This window comes from Macaca mulatta, chromosome X (genome assembly GCF_049350105.2).
Source record: "Macaca mulatta isolate MMU2019108-1 chromosome X, T2T-MMU8v2.0, whole genome shotgun sequence".
NCBI lineage: Eukaryota > Metazoa > Chordata > Mammalia > Primates > Cercopithecidae > Macaca > Macaca mulatta.
Window position 1 is genome coordinate 48856066 of NC_133426.1, and position 20275 is coordinate 48876340.

At 49.5% G+C, this 20275-nt stretch overlaps 1 protein-coding gene across 1 annotated transcript; it reads left to right on the forward strand.

The window, feature by feature from the left end:
• The first annotated feature begins 8659 nt into the window (after nucleotides 1–8659).
• GATA1 (GATA binding protein 1) lies at nucleotides 8660–16433 on the forward strand. Its single transcript, XM_015127373.3, has 6 exons — nucleotides 8660–8764; nucleotides 13230–13468; nucleotides 13984–14361; nucleotides 14463–14608; nucleotides 15309–15434; nucleotides 15915–16433. The coding sequence occupies exons 2-6, from the start codon at nucleotides 13249–13251 to the stop codon at nucleotides 16284–16286; spliced, it is 1242 nt and encodes a 413-aa protein (XP_014982859.3). The 5' UTR covers nucleotides 8660–8764; nucleotides 13230–13248; the 3' UTR covers nucleotides 16287–16433.
• Nucleotides 16434–20275: the final 3842 nt, after the last annotated feature.

Genomic DNA, 20275 nt, shown 5'->3' on the forward strand with positions numbered 1-20275 from the left:
ACTCAACAAACTAGGAATAGAAGAGAACTTCCTCAACCTGATAAAGGACACCCACAAAAAACCCACAGCTAACATCATACTTAATGCTGAAAGTTGGAAAGTAACAACACAAGGATTCCCCTTCTCACCACATCTTTTCAACATTGTACTGGATGCTCTAGCTGGGGCAATTAGGCAACAAAAAGAAATAAAAGGTATCCATATTGGAAAGGAAGAAGTAAAACTATCCCTCTATGCAGATGACATGATTTTATACATAGAAAATATTAAAGAATCCACAACAAAACCATTAGAGCACCATTAGTGCATAACCATTAGAGCAAGGTTGCAGGATATGAGATTTTGTATGATTCAAGATCATACAAAGCTTAACCATATATGCTAGCAATTAACAATCCAAAAGTGAAATTAAGAAACTATTCCATTTACAATAGCTTCAAAATGAATAAAATACTTAGTAATAAAATGAATGAAAGAAGGGCAAGATTTACACACTGAAAACTATAAAATATTATTGAAAGAACTTAAAGAAGACCTAAATAAATGGAAAGACATCACATGTTCGTGGACTGGAAGACTTTATAGTGTTAAGATGGCAATACTCCCCCAATTGATCTATAGGCTTGATGCAATCCCTATCAGAATCCCAGCTTGCTTCTTTGCAGAACTGACAAGCTGATTCACATGGGAGTGCTAGGGGCCCAAAATACAACAATCTTGAAAAAGAAAAACAAAGTTGGAGGACTTGCACCTCCCAGTTTAAAAACTTACTATATAGCTACAGTAATCAAGACCATGTGCTACTGGCATTAAAACATACATATAAATTAATGAAATAGAATTGAAAGTCCAGAAATAAATTCATACATTATAGGCAACTGATTTTTTTGAGACAGGGACTTGCTCTGTTGCCCAGTCACAAACACAGCTCACTGCAGCCTCAAACTCCTGGGCTAAGTGATCCTCCCACCTCAGCCTCCCAAGTAGCTGGGACTACAAGCATGCACCATCATGCTCAGCTAATTTTTTAAAAACTTTTTGTAGAGACAGGGTCTCACTGTGTTGGACAGACTGAACTCCTGGGTTCAAGTGATCCTCCCACCTTAGCCTCCCAAAATGCTGGGATTACAGGTGTTAGCCACTGTGTCCAGCCAGCAATTGATTTTTGACAAGTGTACCAAGACCATTCAATGGGGAAAGAATGCTCCTTTCAACAAATGGTGCTGAGACAGCTGAGTATCCACATGCAAAAGAATAAAGTGGGACCCCTTCCTCATACCATATACAAAAAACAACTCAAAACAGATCAAATACCTAAATATAAGAGCTAAAACCATAAAACTTTTAGAATGGGGGTCCCCAACTCCCGGGCCACAGACCCATCTGTGGTGTCTTAGAAACTGGGCCACACAGCAGGAGGTGAGCTGTAGCTTGCTGCCATTCATGAAGCTGAGCCCTGCCTCCTGTCAAATCAGCTGCAGCGTTGGATTCTCTTAGGAGCTGAAACCCTATTGTGAACTGTGCATGCGAGGGATCTAGTTGTGCGCTCCTTATGAGACTCTAATATAATGCGCTTGAATCATCCTGAAAACATCCCCACTTCTGTGGAAAAAAACTGTCTTCCATGAAACCAGTCCCTGGTGCCAAAAAAGGTTAGGGACTGCTACTTTAGAAGAAAACAGGCATAAGTCTTTGTGACCTTGGATTAGGCAATGGTTTTTAGACATGACATGTAAAGCATAAGCAGCCAACGAAAAAATAGATACATTGGAGTTCATCAAAACTATAAGCTTTCTGGCCGGACGCAGTGGCTCACGCCTGTAATCTCACCACTTTGTGAGGCTGAAGTGAGTGGACTGCTTGAACTCAGGTGTTCAAGACCAGCCAGGGCAACAAGGTGAAACCCTGTCTCTGCAAAAAGTACAAAAATTAGCCAGGAATGGTGGCATGCACCTGTAGTCCCAGTTACTTGGGGGACTGAGGCAGGAGGATCACTTGAGCCTGGGAGGTCAAGGCCTCAGTGAGCCACGTTCACCCCCACTGTACTCCAGCCTGGGCGACAAAGTGAGACTCTGTTTCAAAAAAAAAAAAAAAAAAGTGAAAAGACAACCTATAGAAGACAATATTTGAAAATCACATATCTAAAAAGAGTCTAGTATCCAGAGAACATAAAGAACTCTTACTACTCAACAATGAAAGGACAAATAACCCAATTCAAAGTGGGCAAAGGATTTAAATAAACACTTCTCCAAAGAAGATAAATGAGCCGGGCACAGTGGCTCATGCCTGTAATCCCAGCATTTTGGGAGGCTGAAGCAGATGGATCACTTGTGGTCAGGAGTTCAAGACCGGCCTGGCCAATATAGTGAAACCCCATCTCTCCTAATAATACAAAAATTAGCCAAGCATGGTGGCGGGCGCCTGTAATCCCAGCTACTCAGGAGACTGAGGCAGGATAATCGCTTGAACCTGGGAGGTGGAGGCTGCAGTGAGCCAACATCATGCCACTGCACTCCAGCCTGGGTGACAGAGCGAGACCACATCTCAAAAAAAGAAAAAAAGAAGAAGAAGAAGATAAATGACCAACAAGTTTATGAAAAGATGCTCAATATCAGTGATCACAGGGAAATGCAAATCAAAACCATAACGAGATACCACTTCACACCCAGTAGGATGGCTAGAATCAAAAGAGGGACAATAAAAAGTGTTGGAGGCCAGGTGTGGTAGCCTGTAATTCCAGCACTTTGCAAGGCCAAGGCGGAGAGATTGCTTGAGCCCAGTAGTTTGAGACTAGCATAAGCAACATGGCGAAAACTCCACCTCTACAAAAAAATTACAAAAATTTAGCTGGGTGTGATGGCATGCACCTGTAGTCCTGGCTACTCAGGAGGCTGAGGTGGGAGGATCACTTGAACCCAGGAGGTTGAGGCTGCAGTGAGCTGAGATCATGCCACTACACTCCAGCCTGGGCAACAGAGTGAGACCCTGCCAAAAAGAAAGAAAGAGAGAGAAAGAGAAAGAGAAAGAAAAGAAAAGAGAAGAGAAGAGAAAAGAAAAGAAAAGAAAAGAAAAGAAAAGAAAAGAAAAGAAAAGAAAAGAAAAGAAAAGAAAAGAAAAGAAAAACAAGTGTTGGAGAGAATGTGGTTAAATTTAAATTTGAACCCCCGTACAGTAGCTGTGGAGAACACTTGCAGTTCCTCAGAAAGTTAAACATAGAATTACCATATCACCCCGCAATTCCATTCCTAGTTATATACCCAAGAAAACGAAAAACATATGTCCACATAAAAACTTTCACATGAATGTTTATAGCAGCATTATTCATGATAGCCAAGAGTCCATCAATGGGTGAATGGATAAGCATAATGTGGTATTTCTTTTTTCCCTTTTACCTTTTGAGACAGGGTGTCACTCTGTTGCCCAGGCTGGAGGGCAGTGGTGCAATCATGGCTCACTGCAGCCTCAACTTGCTGATCCTCCCACCTGAGCCTCCCAAGTAGCTGGGACCATAGGCATGCATCACCACACCCGGCTAATCTTTTTTGTAGACACGTGTTCTGGCTATGCTGCCCAGGCTGGTCTCGAACTCCTGGGCTCAAGCAGTCCACCCACCTCAACCTCGCAAAGTGCTGAGATTACAGGCGTGAGCCACCATATCCTAGCTATAATGTAGTAGGTATTTTCATACAGTGGAATATTATTCAGTCATGAAAATGAAGTACTGATACATGCTACAACATGAATGAACCTTAAAAAATCTATGTGAAGTAAAAGAAGGCAGTTACAAAAAGCCACATATTATATGAATACATTTATATGAAATGTCCAAAACAGACAAATTCATAGAGACAAAGAGATTTGCGATGGCCCAGGGATGGGAGGAGAGGGAAATGGAATGGGAGGGTGAATGTTAATAGATACAGAGTTCCTTTTGGGGGTGACGAAAATGTTCTTGAATTAGGTAGTGGATAGTTACACAACCTCGTGAATATACTAATCGCTTTACTATACATTTTAAGAGTGAATTTTATAGTTAAGAGTGAATTTTATGGTATGTGAATTACGTCTCAATAAACAGAAAAAGAAAAAAAGGAATGAACTATTGATACACACGACAACATGGCAGAACGTCACAGACATTATGCTGAGCAAAAGCAGTACATACTGTATGATGTGCTTCCATTTCCATGAAGTGCAAAAACAGGCCAACAAAAACCCTGGGCATCATATGGTGTTTATGGGTACCAACATATGGAGCGATGGAGTAAAAATACTCATGAGGAAGATAAACACCAAGCTCAAGGCAGTAGAAGGAGGGAAGGAAATGGAATCAGTACAAGAGCATCTGTAATATCACATATCTTTTAAAAACAATCTGAAGTCAATAAGGCAAAATATTAATGTTTGACAAAAGCAGATGCTTGTTACAGCACCCTTTATACTTTCGGTTTTTTTAAAAAAATCAACCAACAGTTTGGTTCTGAGGGCAAATGCTTGACTCCTTAGCCAGGCTTTGGTTGACATTTGCCTTGGTGCTTTTGACACCACAGTCTGTCAGGCTCTGTCCCCACCCTGGTGAGCTCCACAGTACAAAGAGGCACAAACAGTACAAATGCCATGGGGCCTGGACCAAGCAGGGGCCCTAGAACCCCAAAAGATGCCAGGAGGGAGTGAGCCAGTCAGGGAAGGCTTCCGAGAAGAGAGGACATTGAAGATGAGTCTCAAACTTAGGCCTGACGGAGAAGATGCGCGGCCAGGACACCCCACCCCCACCCCCGCCCTCGTCTCCCCCAAAGCCTGATCTGGCCCTGCCGATTCCCTTATCTGCCCACTCCCAGCTGCCTCCTTGCCGGCTGAACTGTCGCCGCAGACTTCTGAGCCCGCGCCCCCTCCACGAGGATGGGGGAGGGAATGGGGTGAGGCCTGGCCTCACAGCCTTGGGGTTTCCAGCTCTTGCTGGAGGCAGGGCTCTGGGGTGCCCCACTCCTCACCCTTGGTTTCTCTTCCTGAGCCCTTTGTGCTCTCCAGAAATGAAGAAATGGGGTGAGTCCAGCAGCCTAATCCTTGTCTTAGCTCTTAGACATGCCTCCAGCCTGCCATTCCCTGTGAGGACAGATTTCCCTATGTTGCGACCACTGCTTCTAATAATAATAATGATAATGAGAATTCCCATTTACAGAGCACACCATTTATGGTGTGCCAGCAGGCCCTGTGCTGAGTGGTTCCTATACATGTCGGGGGCTATGACTGTACCCGTTTTCCAGATGAAGAAACTGAGCCTCAGAGGGTGTCTGGCCCAGGAATCACACAGCAAATCAGTGTCAGAGTTGAGACAAGAACCCAGGGCCCTGGAGGAACATCTTCATTTCCATACACCTATGTAGACCCAGTCTGGAGGTGAGGGCAATTATACACACTTGCACCACAAGGAGCTGGTAAGAATGTGATAGAATTATGGGTGGAGTGAGCTTAGCACAGTGCCTGGGGTCACTCAGCAAATAATGCTGCTGCTGTTATTATTAGTCTATTAATGCTAGCATTAATATCAGAATTAAACAAGCCTGGGCAGCATAGCGAGACCTCATCTCTACTGAAAAAAAAAAATTTTTGCTGGATGTGGTGGCATGCACCTGAAGTCCCAGCTACTCAGGAGGTTGAGGTGGGAGGATCGCTTGAGCCCAGGAGGTGGAGACTGCGGTGAGCTGAGATCATCACTGCATTCCAGCCTGCGTGACATAGTCAGACACTGTCCTCCAAAAAGATTTAGTATGTATCATTATCACTATTGTTGTTAGAATTAGAATAGTTTTAGAATTAGTATTAATAATAGTATTACTGTTAGATTAAAATTAGTATTAGCATTAGATGAGTATTACTATGAAAATTAGTATGTCCTCATAGAAGTTGAGAGTAGAATAGTGGTTACCGGCAGATGGGAGGGTAGGAGGCAGGGAGGGATGGGGAGAGGCTGTCAATGGGTACAAAGCTACAGTTAGATAGAAGGCATAAGTTCTGGTGTTCTAATGCATAGTACAATGACTAGAGTCAACGATAAATGTGCATTTCAAAATAGCTAAAAGAGGCGTTTTTGAACGTTCTCATCACAAAGAAAAGATGAATGTTTAAGGCGATGAATATGCTAATTACCTTGATTTGATCACTACACAATGTATACATGTATCAGAACATCATGTTTTACCCCATATATATGTACAACTATTATGTGTCAATCATAAATTTAAAGAAATAAAATTAGTTTTAGTGTATTAATATTACAATTAATATTGGTATTACTCTTGGTGTCAGCATATTATTAGCATTAGTACTATAAGTAGTTGTAGGGTTAGAAAGGGCTGTGTACTCTCCCCTGTATACAGCAGGTACTCAATAAATAAGGATACTTAATATTTATTGAGATTTCAGATTCAAGTAAGCTAAAATCATGTAACATGGGTTAAAACTCATTTAGTCTCCCCAGTCACTGCATGGAGTGGCTTATTGGGGTATATTATTACCCCATTTTTACAGATGAGGAGCTAAATTCCAGAGGGGATGGTAACTCTCCCAAGGTCACCCAATCCGTTAGTGTTTAGGGCAGTCTCTGAACGAGGATGAGCTGGCTCTAGAGTCCATCTCCTGAAACCACTGCCACTTAAGTCAGAGGAGTCTTTGTAGTCGTTCTCCTTATTACTGATGTGGGCTCAGCACGGGGTGTGGCACACCAGCAGGAGCTCAATAAATAGGAATTCATGGGCTTGCTCTCTTTCCTCCTCAAATCTCTCATTTTGCATATGAGGACACTGAGGTTCAGAGGAGTGAGAAAAGAATGGTAAGATCGGCCGGGCGCGGTAGCTCAAGCCTGTAATCCCAGCACTTTGGGAGGCCGAGACGGGCGGATCACGAGGTCAGGAGATCGAGACCATCCTGGCTAACCCGGTGAAACCCCGTCTCTACTAAAAAGTACAAAAAACCAGCCGGGCAAGGTGGCGGGCGCCTGTAGTCCCAGCTACTCGGGAGGCTGAGGCAGGAGAATGGCGTAAACCCGGGAGGCGGAGCTTGTAGTGAGCTGAGATCTGGCCACTGCACTCCAGCCTGGGCGACAGAGCGAGACTCCGTCTCAAAAAAAAAAAAAAAAAAAAAAAAGAATGGTAAGATCCCTCCAGGGTCGGCCAGTGGGCAAGTCGACCCCACTGACCTGGGGCTCCATCCTTGCCCTCTGCCCTTTGTAGGTCTCAGTCTCCCCATCTGTAGACTAGGTGGGCAGGACAGCTCCTTGTCCCATGTGTGCATGTGTGTCAGATGCTTTCATGTGGAAAAAGTGCTCAGGTTAGGTACAGGTCTATGAGACACTGTGGTTGTTGTCATTAATATTTGGAGGAGGTAGAGCAGGGCAGGAGTGTGGGGACTGGGGTGCAGAGGTCTAGCCACATTCTGGTTGTCCCTTGCTGAGGGCTGAGGGCAGAGTCACAAGCTACATCAATTCACATCCCCCCATCCCACTTGTGTGGGCACCACATGCCAACGGTGTGATCCAGTCTGCCACCGGAGGTCTAATGACCTTCCTCTGAGTCTGTCTCTGAATATCCCTCTGTCTCTGTCTCCCTTCTCAGTTCTCCACTTGTGTCTTTGGCCTCTTTCCCTTTCAGGTTTTGTCTGTCGCTTCTGTCCATCTCTGTCTCTCATTCTCTCTTTGCCTCTATCTGTCTTTAATGGTCTCTGGTTCTCCCCGGATGTCTCGCCCTCTTTGTTTCTCCTTTCCTTTTGTGCCCTCTCTCTGCCTCCTTCCACGTCTGTCTCCTTCTCTATTTATCTCTGTCACTCTCTTTCTCTCCATTTCCATCTCTCTCCACCTATCTCTGTTTTTGTCTGTCTCTCTGCCTCTGTCTCTCCCACTCTATCCCTATCCTTCCCTACCCTATCTCACTCCTCGAGGAATCATCCCTGGCTCCCACCTCAGTTTCCCGCCTCCAAGGCAGCATGGTTGGGGAGAAGTTGAGGCCGCTGTCCCTGGGTGTTCCTACCCCCACACCCTCACCCCAAGACAGCCTGTTACTGCGGCGCCAACAGCCACAGTCGCCTACATCTGATAAGACTTATCTGTTGCCCCAGGGCAGGCTGGAGCTGGCGTAAGCCCCAGTGGGGCGCTCAGTGAGTATGCCCCTGACTCCCGCCAGCACTGGCCTGGCCTGCAGGCTTAGCCTGGGTCATCAAGGTATCCCACAGGCTCTAGTTCAAATCCAGCAGAACCTCTCTGAGCCTCACTCTTCTCACCTGCAAAATGGGTACAGCCACATCCCTTCTCTCCCTGCAGCCAGGAAGACGCACATACATAGGAGTCTAGCCCACACCGGCCCCGCACACCTTAAGGGCTTTACTCTCTGAAAAGCCCAGTGAAGTCATGAAACCATATCTGCTATTTTCATTTATCTTGGTTTCAGCCTATTTTGCTTGTCTGGACACTACAGTCCCTGGGAGCCTAAGTTGAGCGGGGTTCAAGAATCCCCAGCGTGGGCAGGGAGGGTGGAAGAGGGCCTCCAGTGCCCAAGAGGTGCCCCACAAGCATGGGACCCGGCCCCTCCCCTGGACCGCCCCACCCACTGGGGCACCAGCCACTCCCTGGGGAGGAGGGAGGAGGGAGAAGGGAGGGAGGGAGGGAGGGAGGAAGGGAGCCTCAAAGGCCAAGGCCAGCCAGGACACCCCCTGGGATCACACTGAGCTTGCCACATCCCCAAGGCGGCTGAACCCTCTGCAACAACCAGCCCAGGTCAGTCTCAGCCCCCACTGAGCTCCCACCAAGGCAACCCTGGGCCTGCTACCTCTACCTTTATGGCTACCCACCCCTCAGCTTGCTCCAGGCTCCCCAACCCACGGCTGGTCCCCAAAGTGTCAGCCAGCCCTGAATCCCTTTACAGCTCCTCAGACCCATCTGTCTTTCCAACTCCCATTTCTACCCCAAATCTACCCCCTAAACCCCACCTCTTTCTGCCCTCCCATCCATTCCGTCCAAGATATCTATATCCTCTGGATCCTTTCACTTTGCTCCCTATACCCCTAGGTCTGTCTCCCCTAAACACTAACTCTGCCTCTCAAAACATGACTTTATCCCCTGAAATCCTTTCCCTGTCCCATATCTGATTTCCACTCACCCACACTTGTCTCTGTCTTCCTGACTTCTCCTCCAAACCTCACTTTTCTGCTCCCAAACCCCTTATCCGCTCTATAACACCTTGTCTTTGCCCCACTCTCTCTGAGCCCCCAAACCTGTCTCTGATCTGCCAAACCCTAGCTCCATCCTCTTACCCCATCTCTCCCTCTCAAACCCACTCTTTGTTCCCAATGACTTCTCTCTGATCTCCCCAAACCATTTCTCTCTCCCAACTCCCTGCCTACTCAGTAAAATATCTTTGTCACTCCAAATACCAAGTCGACTCCCCAAAATCTGTTCTGCCGCATGAACCCTCATGTCTGCCTTCCCAAAACCCTATCTCAGCCCTAAAACACATCTCTTTGTCTCCCTGAATCTCTCCAGCTCCAAGTCTTTCTCTACTCCAATTCTATCTTGGCTTCTCAAACTCCCCTTTAATCACTAGCCACATTTCTGTCTCCAAACAGATCTTTCACTCCTAAACTCCATCTCTCCTCCAGAAAAACCCTTGAACTCCCCAGATTTTTCTACGACCCTCAGAATCTGACTCCCACACTACTCCTCAACTTTATTTCTGACTCTCAAACTTCGCCTCTGATCCCCCAACCTCGTCTGTTTTCACAACCTATTCCTGAGCCCAAAATGTGTCGCTGAACTTCCAAGCTTGTCTCTGCTCCATAAACCCCCATATCTGCCTTCCCCCAAACTCCATGGCTACACCCCAAACCTCTCTCTGACTTAACCCCATATCTGACCCTCAAACTCCACCTCTATCTCCCCCCAAGCCCCGTATCTGCTCCCTAGACCTTATATCTGCTCCCTTCAGCCCCGTGAGACCCTCCCTTGAGGGCTAAGATTGGAATGTTACCTGGGGTGAGGGGCTGGGGCCGAGGGAGAGTGGAGGGTGCCGGCTGCTGCCTGCTGCCACCGTTGGGGCAACACTTACTCTAGTGGGGCAGCTGATAAGGAGCTTTCATATCCCCCAGCCTCGAGATAAACTTTATCTCTGTCCGGAGAGTGATAACTGGGGGTGAGGGGGCTGGGCCCCTGCCATGGGAGGGGTGGGCAGCCCTGGACTCACCAAGGTGTGAAGTGCAGGGGTTGGGGGCAGTGGGGCTAGAGGGAGATCATGGTGTGTAAGGTGGGGTTGAGGGGATGAGGGAATAGTAGGTGAAAGAAAGAGAGCAGGAGACACACAATGAGACAGGGACGGGAAGGAGAAACAGAGGGAGAGATGGGAAGAGAGAGACAGAGACACAGAGACAAAGAGCAAGAGACAAAAGAGACAGAAAGAGAAAGGAAAAACAGAGAAAGAGAAACTTAATGAGTAAGAGACAGAGACAGACAAACGGCAGGAGAAAAAGAAAAAAAGACCCAGGAGCAGAAAAGGAGATAGAAATGCAGAGATACCCGCAGGTAGCACTGTGAAGAGACAGAGACTAACACAGAATTAGAGACAGAGAGGAAAGAGATAGAGACCAAGATGGGGAAGCAAGACACTCTCTTCAGAGAGCAACAGCAGGCACCCTGGGGCTGTGAAGGTGTTGGTGGTGGGCACACTTGTGGCCCATCACTTTCCTAGCACAATCCCCAAGCCTGGGCCTGCCCCTTAGCCTGTCTATACCATGGGTCATGTAAGCAGGGGTGAAGGGCAGTTTGAAGACAGCCTTCTAGTCTAGCCCTGTCACTCCACCCTACAGACACAGAAACAGAGCAGGCCAGCACAGTAGGGCCAGGGCCAGCATTCCAGGCTCCTTATCCCGAGCTGCATGTGGCTGGGTACGGTTAGGGGTATGAGACTACTACGAGGCACATGGACATAAGGTCAGAGGACCCAAAGAGAGGGGAACAGAGGGAAGAGACAAACAAGCGGGAAGAATGGGAGACATGCAGAGATGTTCAGAGAGATAGAGGAAAGGGAGAAAGCAAGAGTAACAGAGAGAGCCAGAGAGAGAAACATGGAAAGACAGAAAACAAGACAGAAAATCATCAAACATTTATAAAAGCACAGAAAGAGGCCAGGCGCGGTGGCTCACACCTATAATCTCAGCACTTTGGGAGGCCATGGTGGGCAGATCACTTGAGGTCAGGAGTTCAAGATCAGCCTGGCCAACATGGCAAAACCCCATCTCTACTAAAAATACAAAAATTAGCTGGGTGTGGTGGCACGTGCCTGTAATCCCAGCTACTAGGGAGGCTGAGGCATGAGAATCACTTGAACCTGGGAGGCTGAGGTTGCAGTGAGCCAAGATCGCACCACTGCACGCCAGCCTGGGTGACAGAGTGAGATTCTGTTTTAAAAAAAAAAAAAAAAGCACAAAAGGAGAAGACAAGACAAGCTATATCATAGAAACACAGAAAGCTGGGGGAGCTACAGAGTCAGACTTGAGAGGAAACAGTCAGGGGAAAGAGCCCTGGGGGACAGAGAGGTGGAGAGCTAGATGACAGAGACACACACAAGGCAAAATAGAGGCAAAGGGCCATCCCACAAGTCTCAGCTCAGCTGCAGCCCATCACCACCCCCAATACAGCAGATGGGGAAACTGAGGCCTGGGAACTGAAAGAGCCTGAAAGCAGAACTATGGTGGGCCTCCCAAGGGGAAAGGGTACCGGTAGAGGTACCTCCCACCTGTCACCCTCTTCAGAGGAAGTCAGTGGCCTTGGGGTGATTTCAAAAGTTGGGCGGGGAAGGCAGAGATAAGCAGTGGGGGGTACTGACCCCCCCACACCAAGAAGTACGGAGGAACTAAGGGGGCCTTCTGTCTGTAGATGCAACGGAGGTGGAGGGAGGAGGGAGTCAAGCCCGGAAACCATGGGGTTTCTGAGAAAGTTAGAGGGCAAGATACAACAGATAGGGATGAAGTTGGGGAGCAGAGGATGGTGAACCCCAAAGTCCTGGGGGAAGTGACCAAGAGGCTCAAGGGACTCTGGTCCTGCACCCCATCCCACCTTCACCCAGACTCTTCTAGAGGGGGAGGGAAGAAAGAATGGGGGGATGGGGAGAATAAGAGGAAGTGGAGGAGGGGAGGAGAGGAGATGGGGAAAGGGAGAAAAAGATGAACAGAAAAGGGAGAGAGGAGAAGGATGAAGAAAATGGAGGGGAGGAGAAAATGAGTAGTAGGAGAAAGGAGTGGAGAGTAGATGTAGACAGGTGAAGAGAGGCCGAACATGGTGACTCATACCTGTAATCCCAGTACTTTGGGAGGCTGAGGTGGGAAGATCACTTGAGGCCAGGAGTTCAAGACCAGCCTGGGCAACATAGTTATACCGCATCTCTACAAAAAAAAACAAAAACTAGCCAGGCGTGGTGACATACACCTGTAGTTCCAGTTACTCAGGAGGCTGAGACAGGAGGATCACTTGCGTCTGGGAGGCAGTGGGTGTAGTGAGCTGAGATCATGCCACTGCACTCCAGCCTGGCAACAGAGGAGACCCTGCCTCAAAAAAAAAAAGTGGTGTGTGCGGATGGGGGAGAGGGAGATAAGGTGTGTGAGGAAGATATAAAAGGAGAATGAAGACAAAAAGAGGAGGACAAGGAAGAGGGGAAACAGGAAAGGAAAAGGAGGAGGTCAATGAGGAAAAGAAGAAGGTAGAGAAGAAAAAGGAAGTAGGAGAGGAGAATGAGAAAAGAGTGGAAAGAGAAGGAAGTGGGGAAGAGGGGGACAAAGAAGAGATGGGAAGAAGAGAGATGGGAGAAAGAGGGGGAAAAGGGAAGAGGGGGAGGAAGAGAATGGAAGGAAGAAGGGAGAGGTAGGAGCAGATGAAAGTGGAGGAAGAGCGAGAGGAGGGAGGAGAGGAAAGACAAACGGGGCAAGATAGGGAGAATGAGGAGGAAGATGAAAGGAGGGGCACACAGGAGTGGAAGGGGGAGATGCAGGAGGAAAGAGAGGAGAGGGAGGAAGAGAAGAAGGGGAAGGAGAAGGGAGACTAAGGTGAGGAGGAGGAGGGGAATGGGAGGTGGGAAGGAGGAATATGGAAACTGAGGTGATGGAGTGGGAGGAGGGGGAAGGAGGGAAGAGGAGCAGATGAAAGGAGGTGAAGGACAGAGGATTTCTGTGTCTGAGGACCCCTTCTGTCTTCGCAGGTTAACCCCCAGAGGCTCCATGGAGTTCCCTGGCCTGGGGACCCTGGGGACCTCAGAGCCCCTCCCCCAGTTTGTGGATCCTGCTCTGGTGTCCTCCACGCCAGAATCAGGGGTTTTCTTCCCCTCTGGGCCTGAGGGCTTGGATGCAGCAGCTTCCTCCACCGCCCCAAGCACAGCCACCGCTGCAGCTGCAGCGCTGGCCTACTACAGGGACGCTGAGGCCTACAGACACTCTCCAGGTAACTCCATTGGGTGGCTGTCTTGGCATTGGCTGAGTGCTGTTGGGGTTGCCATGGAGATCCTTGGCTAGGTCAGAGTACCACTGTGAGGATATCTCAGAAAAGGCTGGAAGCTTCTCAAATGGATGTGCCGACCACTTTCCCTAGTTAAGGGCAGACCTGGGAATTCCAATGCTCCTCAACCTGCCACATTGGGGCGACCACACTGAAAGGCAATATTGGAAGTATGTGGTGGTTGCCCTAGTTGTTGAGTGATCTGTGGAGCTCCAAATCCCAACAGTCATCCTCAAAAGCCCACTTGGAAATGGTCATAGGTTATTGCAGAGGCCACACTGACCAGTGGGGGTCAGGATCCAGGAAGCATCCAATGGCCAGCAGCTGTTCTGGCAGCCTGTGGAAAAGCTGGGAACTTGGCCACCATGTTGGGGGTGCCGGGAACCACTGCACCCTGACATGGGCTGACCCTAGACTGATTTTGCCTCTTCTTTCCTCTGTCCCTACCTGCCCCCCAACAGTCTTTCAGGTGTACCCATTGCTCAACTGTATGGAGGGGATCCCAGGGGGCTCACCATATGCCAGCTGGGCCTACGGCAAGACGGGGCTCTACCCTGCCTCAACTGTGTGTCCCACCCGTGAGGACTCCCCTCCCCAGGCCGCGGAAGATCCAGATGGAAAAGGCAGCACCAGCTTCCTGGAGACTTTGAAGACAGAGCGGCTGAGCCCAGACCTCTTGACCCTGGGGCCTGCACTGCCTTCATCACTCCCTATCCCCAATAGTGCTTATGGGGGCCCTGACTTTTCCAGTACCTTCTTTTCTCCCACCGGGAGCCCCCTCAGTTCAGCAGCTTATTCCTCTCCCAAGCTTCGTGGAACTCTGCCCCTGCCTCCCTGTGGTGAGGAACTCAAAAAAGGACAGGGAAGTCGAGGTGGGAAGGGTGGCTCAAAGTAAAGCTGAGCTAAGCCTAGCTCCCTCTTCTCCTCTTCACCCCACCAGAGGCCAGGGAGTGTGTCAACTGCGGAGCAACAGCCACTCCACTGTGGCGGAGGGACAGGACAGGCCACTATCTATGCAATGCCTGCGGCCTCTATCACAAGATGAATGGGCAGAACAGGCCCCTCATCCGGCCCAAGAAGCGCCTGGTAAGACCACAGACCTGCTTCACCATATACACAGGAACCCCTGTCCTCATCCTGTACAAGCAGCCACCTCTTCTCATTGTATAGGAACGCTGTTCTCATGCTTACAGGAAGCTACTGCAGGCCACCCTGTACAGGAACCCCTGTCCCAATATCACATGGAAACCTTTGCCTTCATCCTACACAGGAAAATTTCATTCCGTATGGAAATCCTTGCCCTCACCCTACATAAGAACTCTTGCCCTTTCCCTGTACAGGAACCCAGATCTATAGAAGCTCCTATCCTCAACCTACCCTCATAGGCTTCAAACAGAAACCTTTGTCCTCACCCTGTACACCAGTGTTTTCGTCCTTGGCTTCACACTGGAATCACCCCAGGTCCCTTCTCCCAGATGTGCTGATGGAATTGGACTGGGGTGCTGCCTGGGCATCAGGATATTTTAGCTCCCCAAGTGATTCTGATACACAGCCAAAGCTGAGAACCACCAATGTAGTCTCCCATAGAATACAGAACAAAAGAACCTTATACCAGACAGGAACCCCTGTACTGGCCCCATACAGAATCCTCAGGCATCACCTTGTACACAAAGCCCTGCCTTCAACCTGACCCTCACTTCTTGGGTCCTCCTGACATCCCCTGTGAGCCTCTTACCCCCACTTCCACATCCCCAGGGCACTGATCTCACATCCTGTTGTCCCCTAGATTGTCAGCAAACGGGCAGGTACTCAGTGCACCAACTGCCAGACGACCACCACGACACTGTGGCGGAGAAATGCCAGCGGGGACCCCGTGTGCAATGCCTGCGGCCTCTACTACAAGCTACACCAGGTGACACCCTGCCCCTTGGAGCCACCCCTCTGCTTTCCCTGTCTTCATGCCACACTGCCCCGGACTCTGTTCCTGTTCCACCTTCTCTCTTTCCCCACAACCCTCTTTCTTCTTTCCCCTTCCTCCTTTCCCTCCTTCCTCCCCATTCCCTCATCTCTTCTACTTTCCCCCTGCTCTGTTATTACCCTCCCTCCTTCCTTCTCCATTCCCTCCTCCTCCACCCTCCTCCCTCCTCTCCTCTCCCCTACTTCCAGGCATCAGTTAATGTCCACCCCCCTGTCCTAGACCTTGGGCAGCTCCTATCAGCCTTGGAGGCTTTCCCAAGCTCAGGGTCTCACAACCTCAGGATTCCTTAAGACAATCTCTGCACCCCAAAATTATCTTACCCTGAAGGAAGTGGGGTAGAGAGGGTGTCCCTGGTTGAGACACAGAGATGCAAAGGTCTGGAGTTGGGGACACCCGCAGCCTCCCTTTTGGCAGGTGAACCGGCCACTGACCATGCGGAAGGATGGTATTCAGACTCGAAACCGCAAGGCATCTGGAAAAGGGAAAAAGAAACGGGGCTCTAGTCTGGGAGGCACAGGAGCAGCCGAAGGACCAGCTGGTGGCTTTATGGTGGTGGCTGGGGGCAGTGGTAGCGGGAATTGTGGGGAGGTGACTTCAGGCCTGACACTGGGCCCCCCAGGTACTGCCCATCTCTACCAAGGCCTGGGCCCTGTGGTGCTGTCAGGGCCTGTTAGCCACCTCATGCCTTTCCCTGGACCCCTGCTGGGCTCACCCACAGGCTCCTTCCCCACAGGCCCCATGCCCCCCACCACCAGCGCTACTGTGGTGGCTCCGCTCAGCTCGTGAGGGCACAGAGCACGGCCTCCAGAGGAGGGGTGGTGTCCTCCTCCTCTTGTAGCCAGCTGTCTGGACAACCCAAGTCTCTGGGCCCTAGGCACCCCATGGCCTGAACCTTCAAAGCTTTTGTAAAATAAAACCATCAAAGTCCTGAAATTGGGGGTGTGTCTGTGTGTGGCTGGACAGTAGAGCCAGGTGGAGTGTGTAGCAATGCCTGTGGCTTTCTGATGACAGTGCCTGCCTGCAACGTGTGACCATGTGAGGCTGGCTGAGGTGGCACATGTGACACTTTGTGACCAAGGTTTATGTTGTGTGATTGGAACAGTCTATGTGAAGCTTTTTGTGAAATGTCCAGGTGGTTCCATATGTCATGGTAAGAGGCCATGCAGGGCCTGCTGACGTTGGGGGTGGTGCCGTGTGACTGTATGAGCACACTGGAAGTGTGTGTGATGGAGCAGGTGATAAGGAGGTGTGCAGGGCTGTGGTCGTGCGGCTGGGCACAACGCTGGGGGACCTTTGAGACAGCAGGACAGCATACATGGTGGGCACAGAATCTGATAAAGAGTCTTGGAATGTTGAACAAGAAGTGTGTGTCAGGATGTGTTCGTGGGTCTGGCAATGGCAATATTTTGCTGCAAGTCCCTGTGCATGGGCGTGGGTGTGCATGTGTGTGCATTACGTGTGGCATGTGCCATGTCACAGTGTCTCTGAGTGGCCGACAATGTGAGCAGCTCTGTGTACATTTGTTTGTTGAGGTCTCAACAGGCAGAGTTTCAGAGGGTGTAAGGGACAAAAGACACGTTTAGGAAAGGAATGCGGAGAAGGGTGGAGCTGGAATGGTAGCTGGCAAGGTCAGAGGCCAGTGCTGGGGCGTGGGGTTGTCTGTGGGTCTTCCTGTCGGATGGGTCTTATCTTGCTCAGCCCAGCTCGGCCTGCAGCCCTGTGGGAAATGGCAGAGAATGAGAGGGGGAGATTAGGGGGACAAAGCAGCCCCTGGAGGTAGTTTCAACCTCAGTAGGTGGAGCACTCCACACAGCGCCAACCCCTTCCCCAACACTCCCACTCACCTGGGTGAGCTGCTCTCCCCACAGCGAGTCTGTTCCTCAATTTCACAAACACACAAGAGCATCCTCTGAGTCAGGGGACATCCTAAGGCAGACTGTTTAAGTGGCTCAATGGAGGCCACACAGCCGGTGGCAAGGGGCCCAGTGGGGCAGTCTGGCCTGGGGTCCATGTGCTCAGTCACTCCCCACAGCCAGCAGCAGCACCCTTTCCTGAGGGCTCACTGTGGGTTGGGCAGCAGGCTTGGAGGCTCCAGTTGCTTTAGCTCATTAGTGCCTGAAACAAATATTCTGAGGATAATATACCCATACTCATTTCACTAATGGAAGAGTGAGGCCCAGAACTGATGAGTAACTTACCCTGACCACCAAGTTTAAAGAGTAGATTTTGGATGGGGTGACACACCCAGCCCAGCAAATAAGTGTTGCCCACACTTAACTGCTCTTTATGGCTTCTCCCCTAGAGCCCTGGATACGGGGGTTGCAGGGACCCATAGGTCCTGACCATATTATAGGTAAGCAGTTGTCCTCCACAGAACACCAGCCCATCCATCAGCTAGTGGGCATGCCAGTTCCACTGAGTAGCCTGCTGCAGAATCACAGGAGTCTATGCTCATTGTGGGCATTGTCCACAACAGCCCTGATCCCATAAAAGACATGTGTCTGGCCTCCCCTCAGAAGCCCAGCCCTCACACCCTGCAGGAGGCCCCATCCTCTAAAAACCCCTCTCAGAACCTGTGCTGGACACATGCCTGGCCCCACCTTGTTCAGGAACCCTGGGCCTCACCCCCATAAGTATAGCTCTCCAAGCCTGGTACAGAAGACTAGCTCTGAAGCTCTAGGGGAACCCTTCATCTAATTATCGACAGGAAACCCATCCTGATCCTGTACAGGAATGCCAGCCCTTGGATAGTAAGAACCTCTGCCTAACCCCAGCTGGAGATGTCTGAACTAAGCTGTAAGGAAGCCCCTGCACATCTTGGACAGGAACGCTTGTCCTGACCATCCACACAAGCCCCAGTCTCCCTATATGAATCCTGTATCGACCTCAGACAGGACTACCTTTGTCCTCACACTGCTGCAGTCCTGTCCTCCAGGTAGCATTTTAAAAACACCTCACTCACAATAAACTGAGTAGTAAACCATGAACCCAGCTCTGTCTTTACAGAAATCCCTGTCCTCAACCTCTTCAAGAACCCCAACTGTGTGTGGAACCTCTTGCCTTCATTGGTGACAATGATCCCTGATGTTGCCCTGCACAACAATCCGTGATCTCACACCCTATCCCGTAGAGTCCACAGGAACCCATGATCCAACTCTCAACATGAACCTCAGTCTTAAACTTGTATAGAAAATCACTTCCTGACCTTATGGCAGGAATGCCTGTCTTGACCATTTATTTTAAGCCATGACCTCAGCCTATACAGGCACCTATGGCCTCACCTGATACAGGACCCCCCCTTCTCACTATATGGGTGGCATTTACTGATGCTGCATGAGGCTCCTGGTCCTTACCTTGCATTAGCTCCACTACCCTAATCCTCTACAGCAGGGGTTCCCAATCCCCAGGCCATGGACTGGTACCGGTCCATGGCCTATTAGGAACTGGTCCACACAGCAGGAGATGGGCAGCAGGCAAGCAAGCATTACCACCTAAGCTCCACCTCCTGTCAGATCAGCAGTGGCATTACATTCTCATAGCAGCACGAACCTTATTGTGAACTGTGCATGCGAGGAATCTAGGTTGCACACTCCTTATGAGAATCTAACTAATGCCTGATGATCTGAGGTGGAACAGTTTCATCCCCAAATCATCCCCCGCCATCCGTGGAAAGACTGTCTTCCACAAAACTGGTCCCTGGTGCCAAAAAGGTTGGGGACCACTGCTCTACAGGAAGCCTGACCTTAAAACTGTACCGGAACCTCTGACGGGTCTCTGCAGAAAGCCTTTGTCCTGAACCTCAACAGAAATCCTTTACTTTTACAGTAATTTATTTACAGGAATCTCTGTAATTTACAGGAATCTCTGATCTTTATAGGAATTTACAGGAATCTCTGATCTTTATAGGAACTCCTAGCTTCACTCCCTGGAAATACACTGCTGATCCTGAACAGGAAGTCTAATGTGATTCTCTAAAACAGCCTTTTCCCTGGCCTTGTCCTAGAAGCCCCACCTGCACCTTGTACAGGAACCACTGCCCTGACCCAACAGAAGAAACACCAACCTGAATCTCTGAAGGGGCAGTGTCCTAACTACACACAGGATCTTTGTCCTGACCCCGCACAGGAACCTCTATGACCCTCAGCAGGAACCTGTGTCCTAAGCTGGCACAGAAAATCCTGCCCTTACACTCAACAGGAACCTTTGATTTGCCTCTTTAGAGTAATCCAAAGAATGAACCAGTATAAAAAACCTCTACACTGTAGAGGAACCTCTGTTCTGAACTTGTAAAACCCATAATCAGAATCACCATGAATACCTGCCTGGAGACTGCACAGGAACCCCTGGTCTAACCCCCAATGGACTCACCTGATCTGTCTGTCTCTAGTAACACAGCTCTGATCCTGGACAGAAATACCTGGCCTGAGTATGCTGTGATCCTCTGGCCTGGCCATCTACAGAAAACCACTCTCCTGGCCTCAAAAGGAACACCTAACCTTAATCTGTATGGGAAGAAAAATGCCTTCACAGCTTTCCCTCTCACTTTACAATGTCTCCAATCTTCGTATTTCCCTGCAAACCTGCCTTACCAGGTAACAGAATCATTCTCCTGACCCCAGACAGGAAACACTAACCTGACCCAGAGATGCTCCTACCCCTACACAGTAAGAGTCCCTGTCTCAATACTTTAAAGAGAACTTTCTATAGCAGTGCTGTCCAATAGAAATATGTGAATCACATGAGTAATTTTATATTTTCAATGTAGCCACACAAAA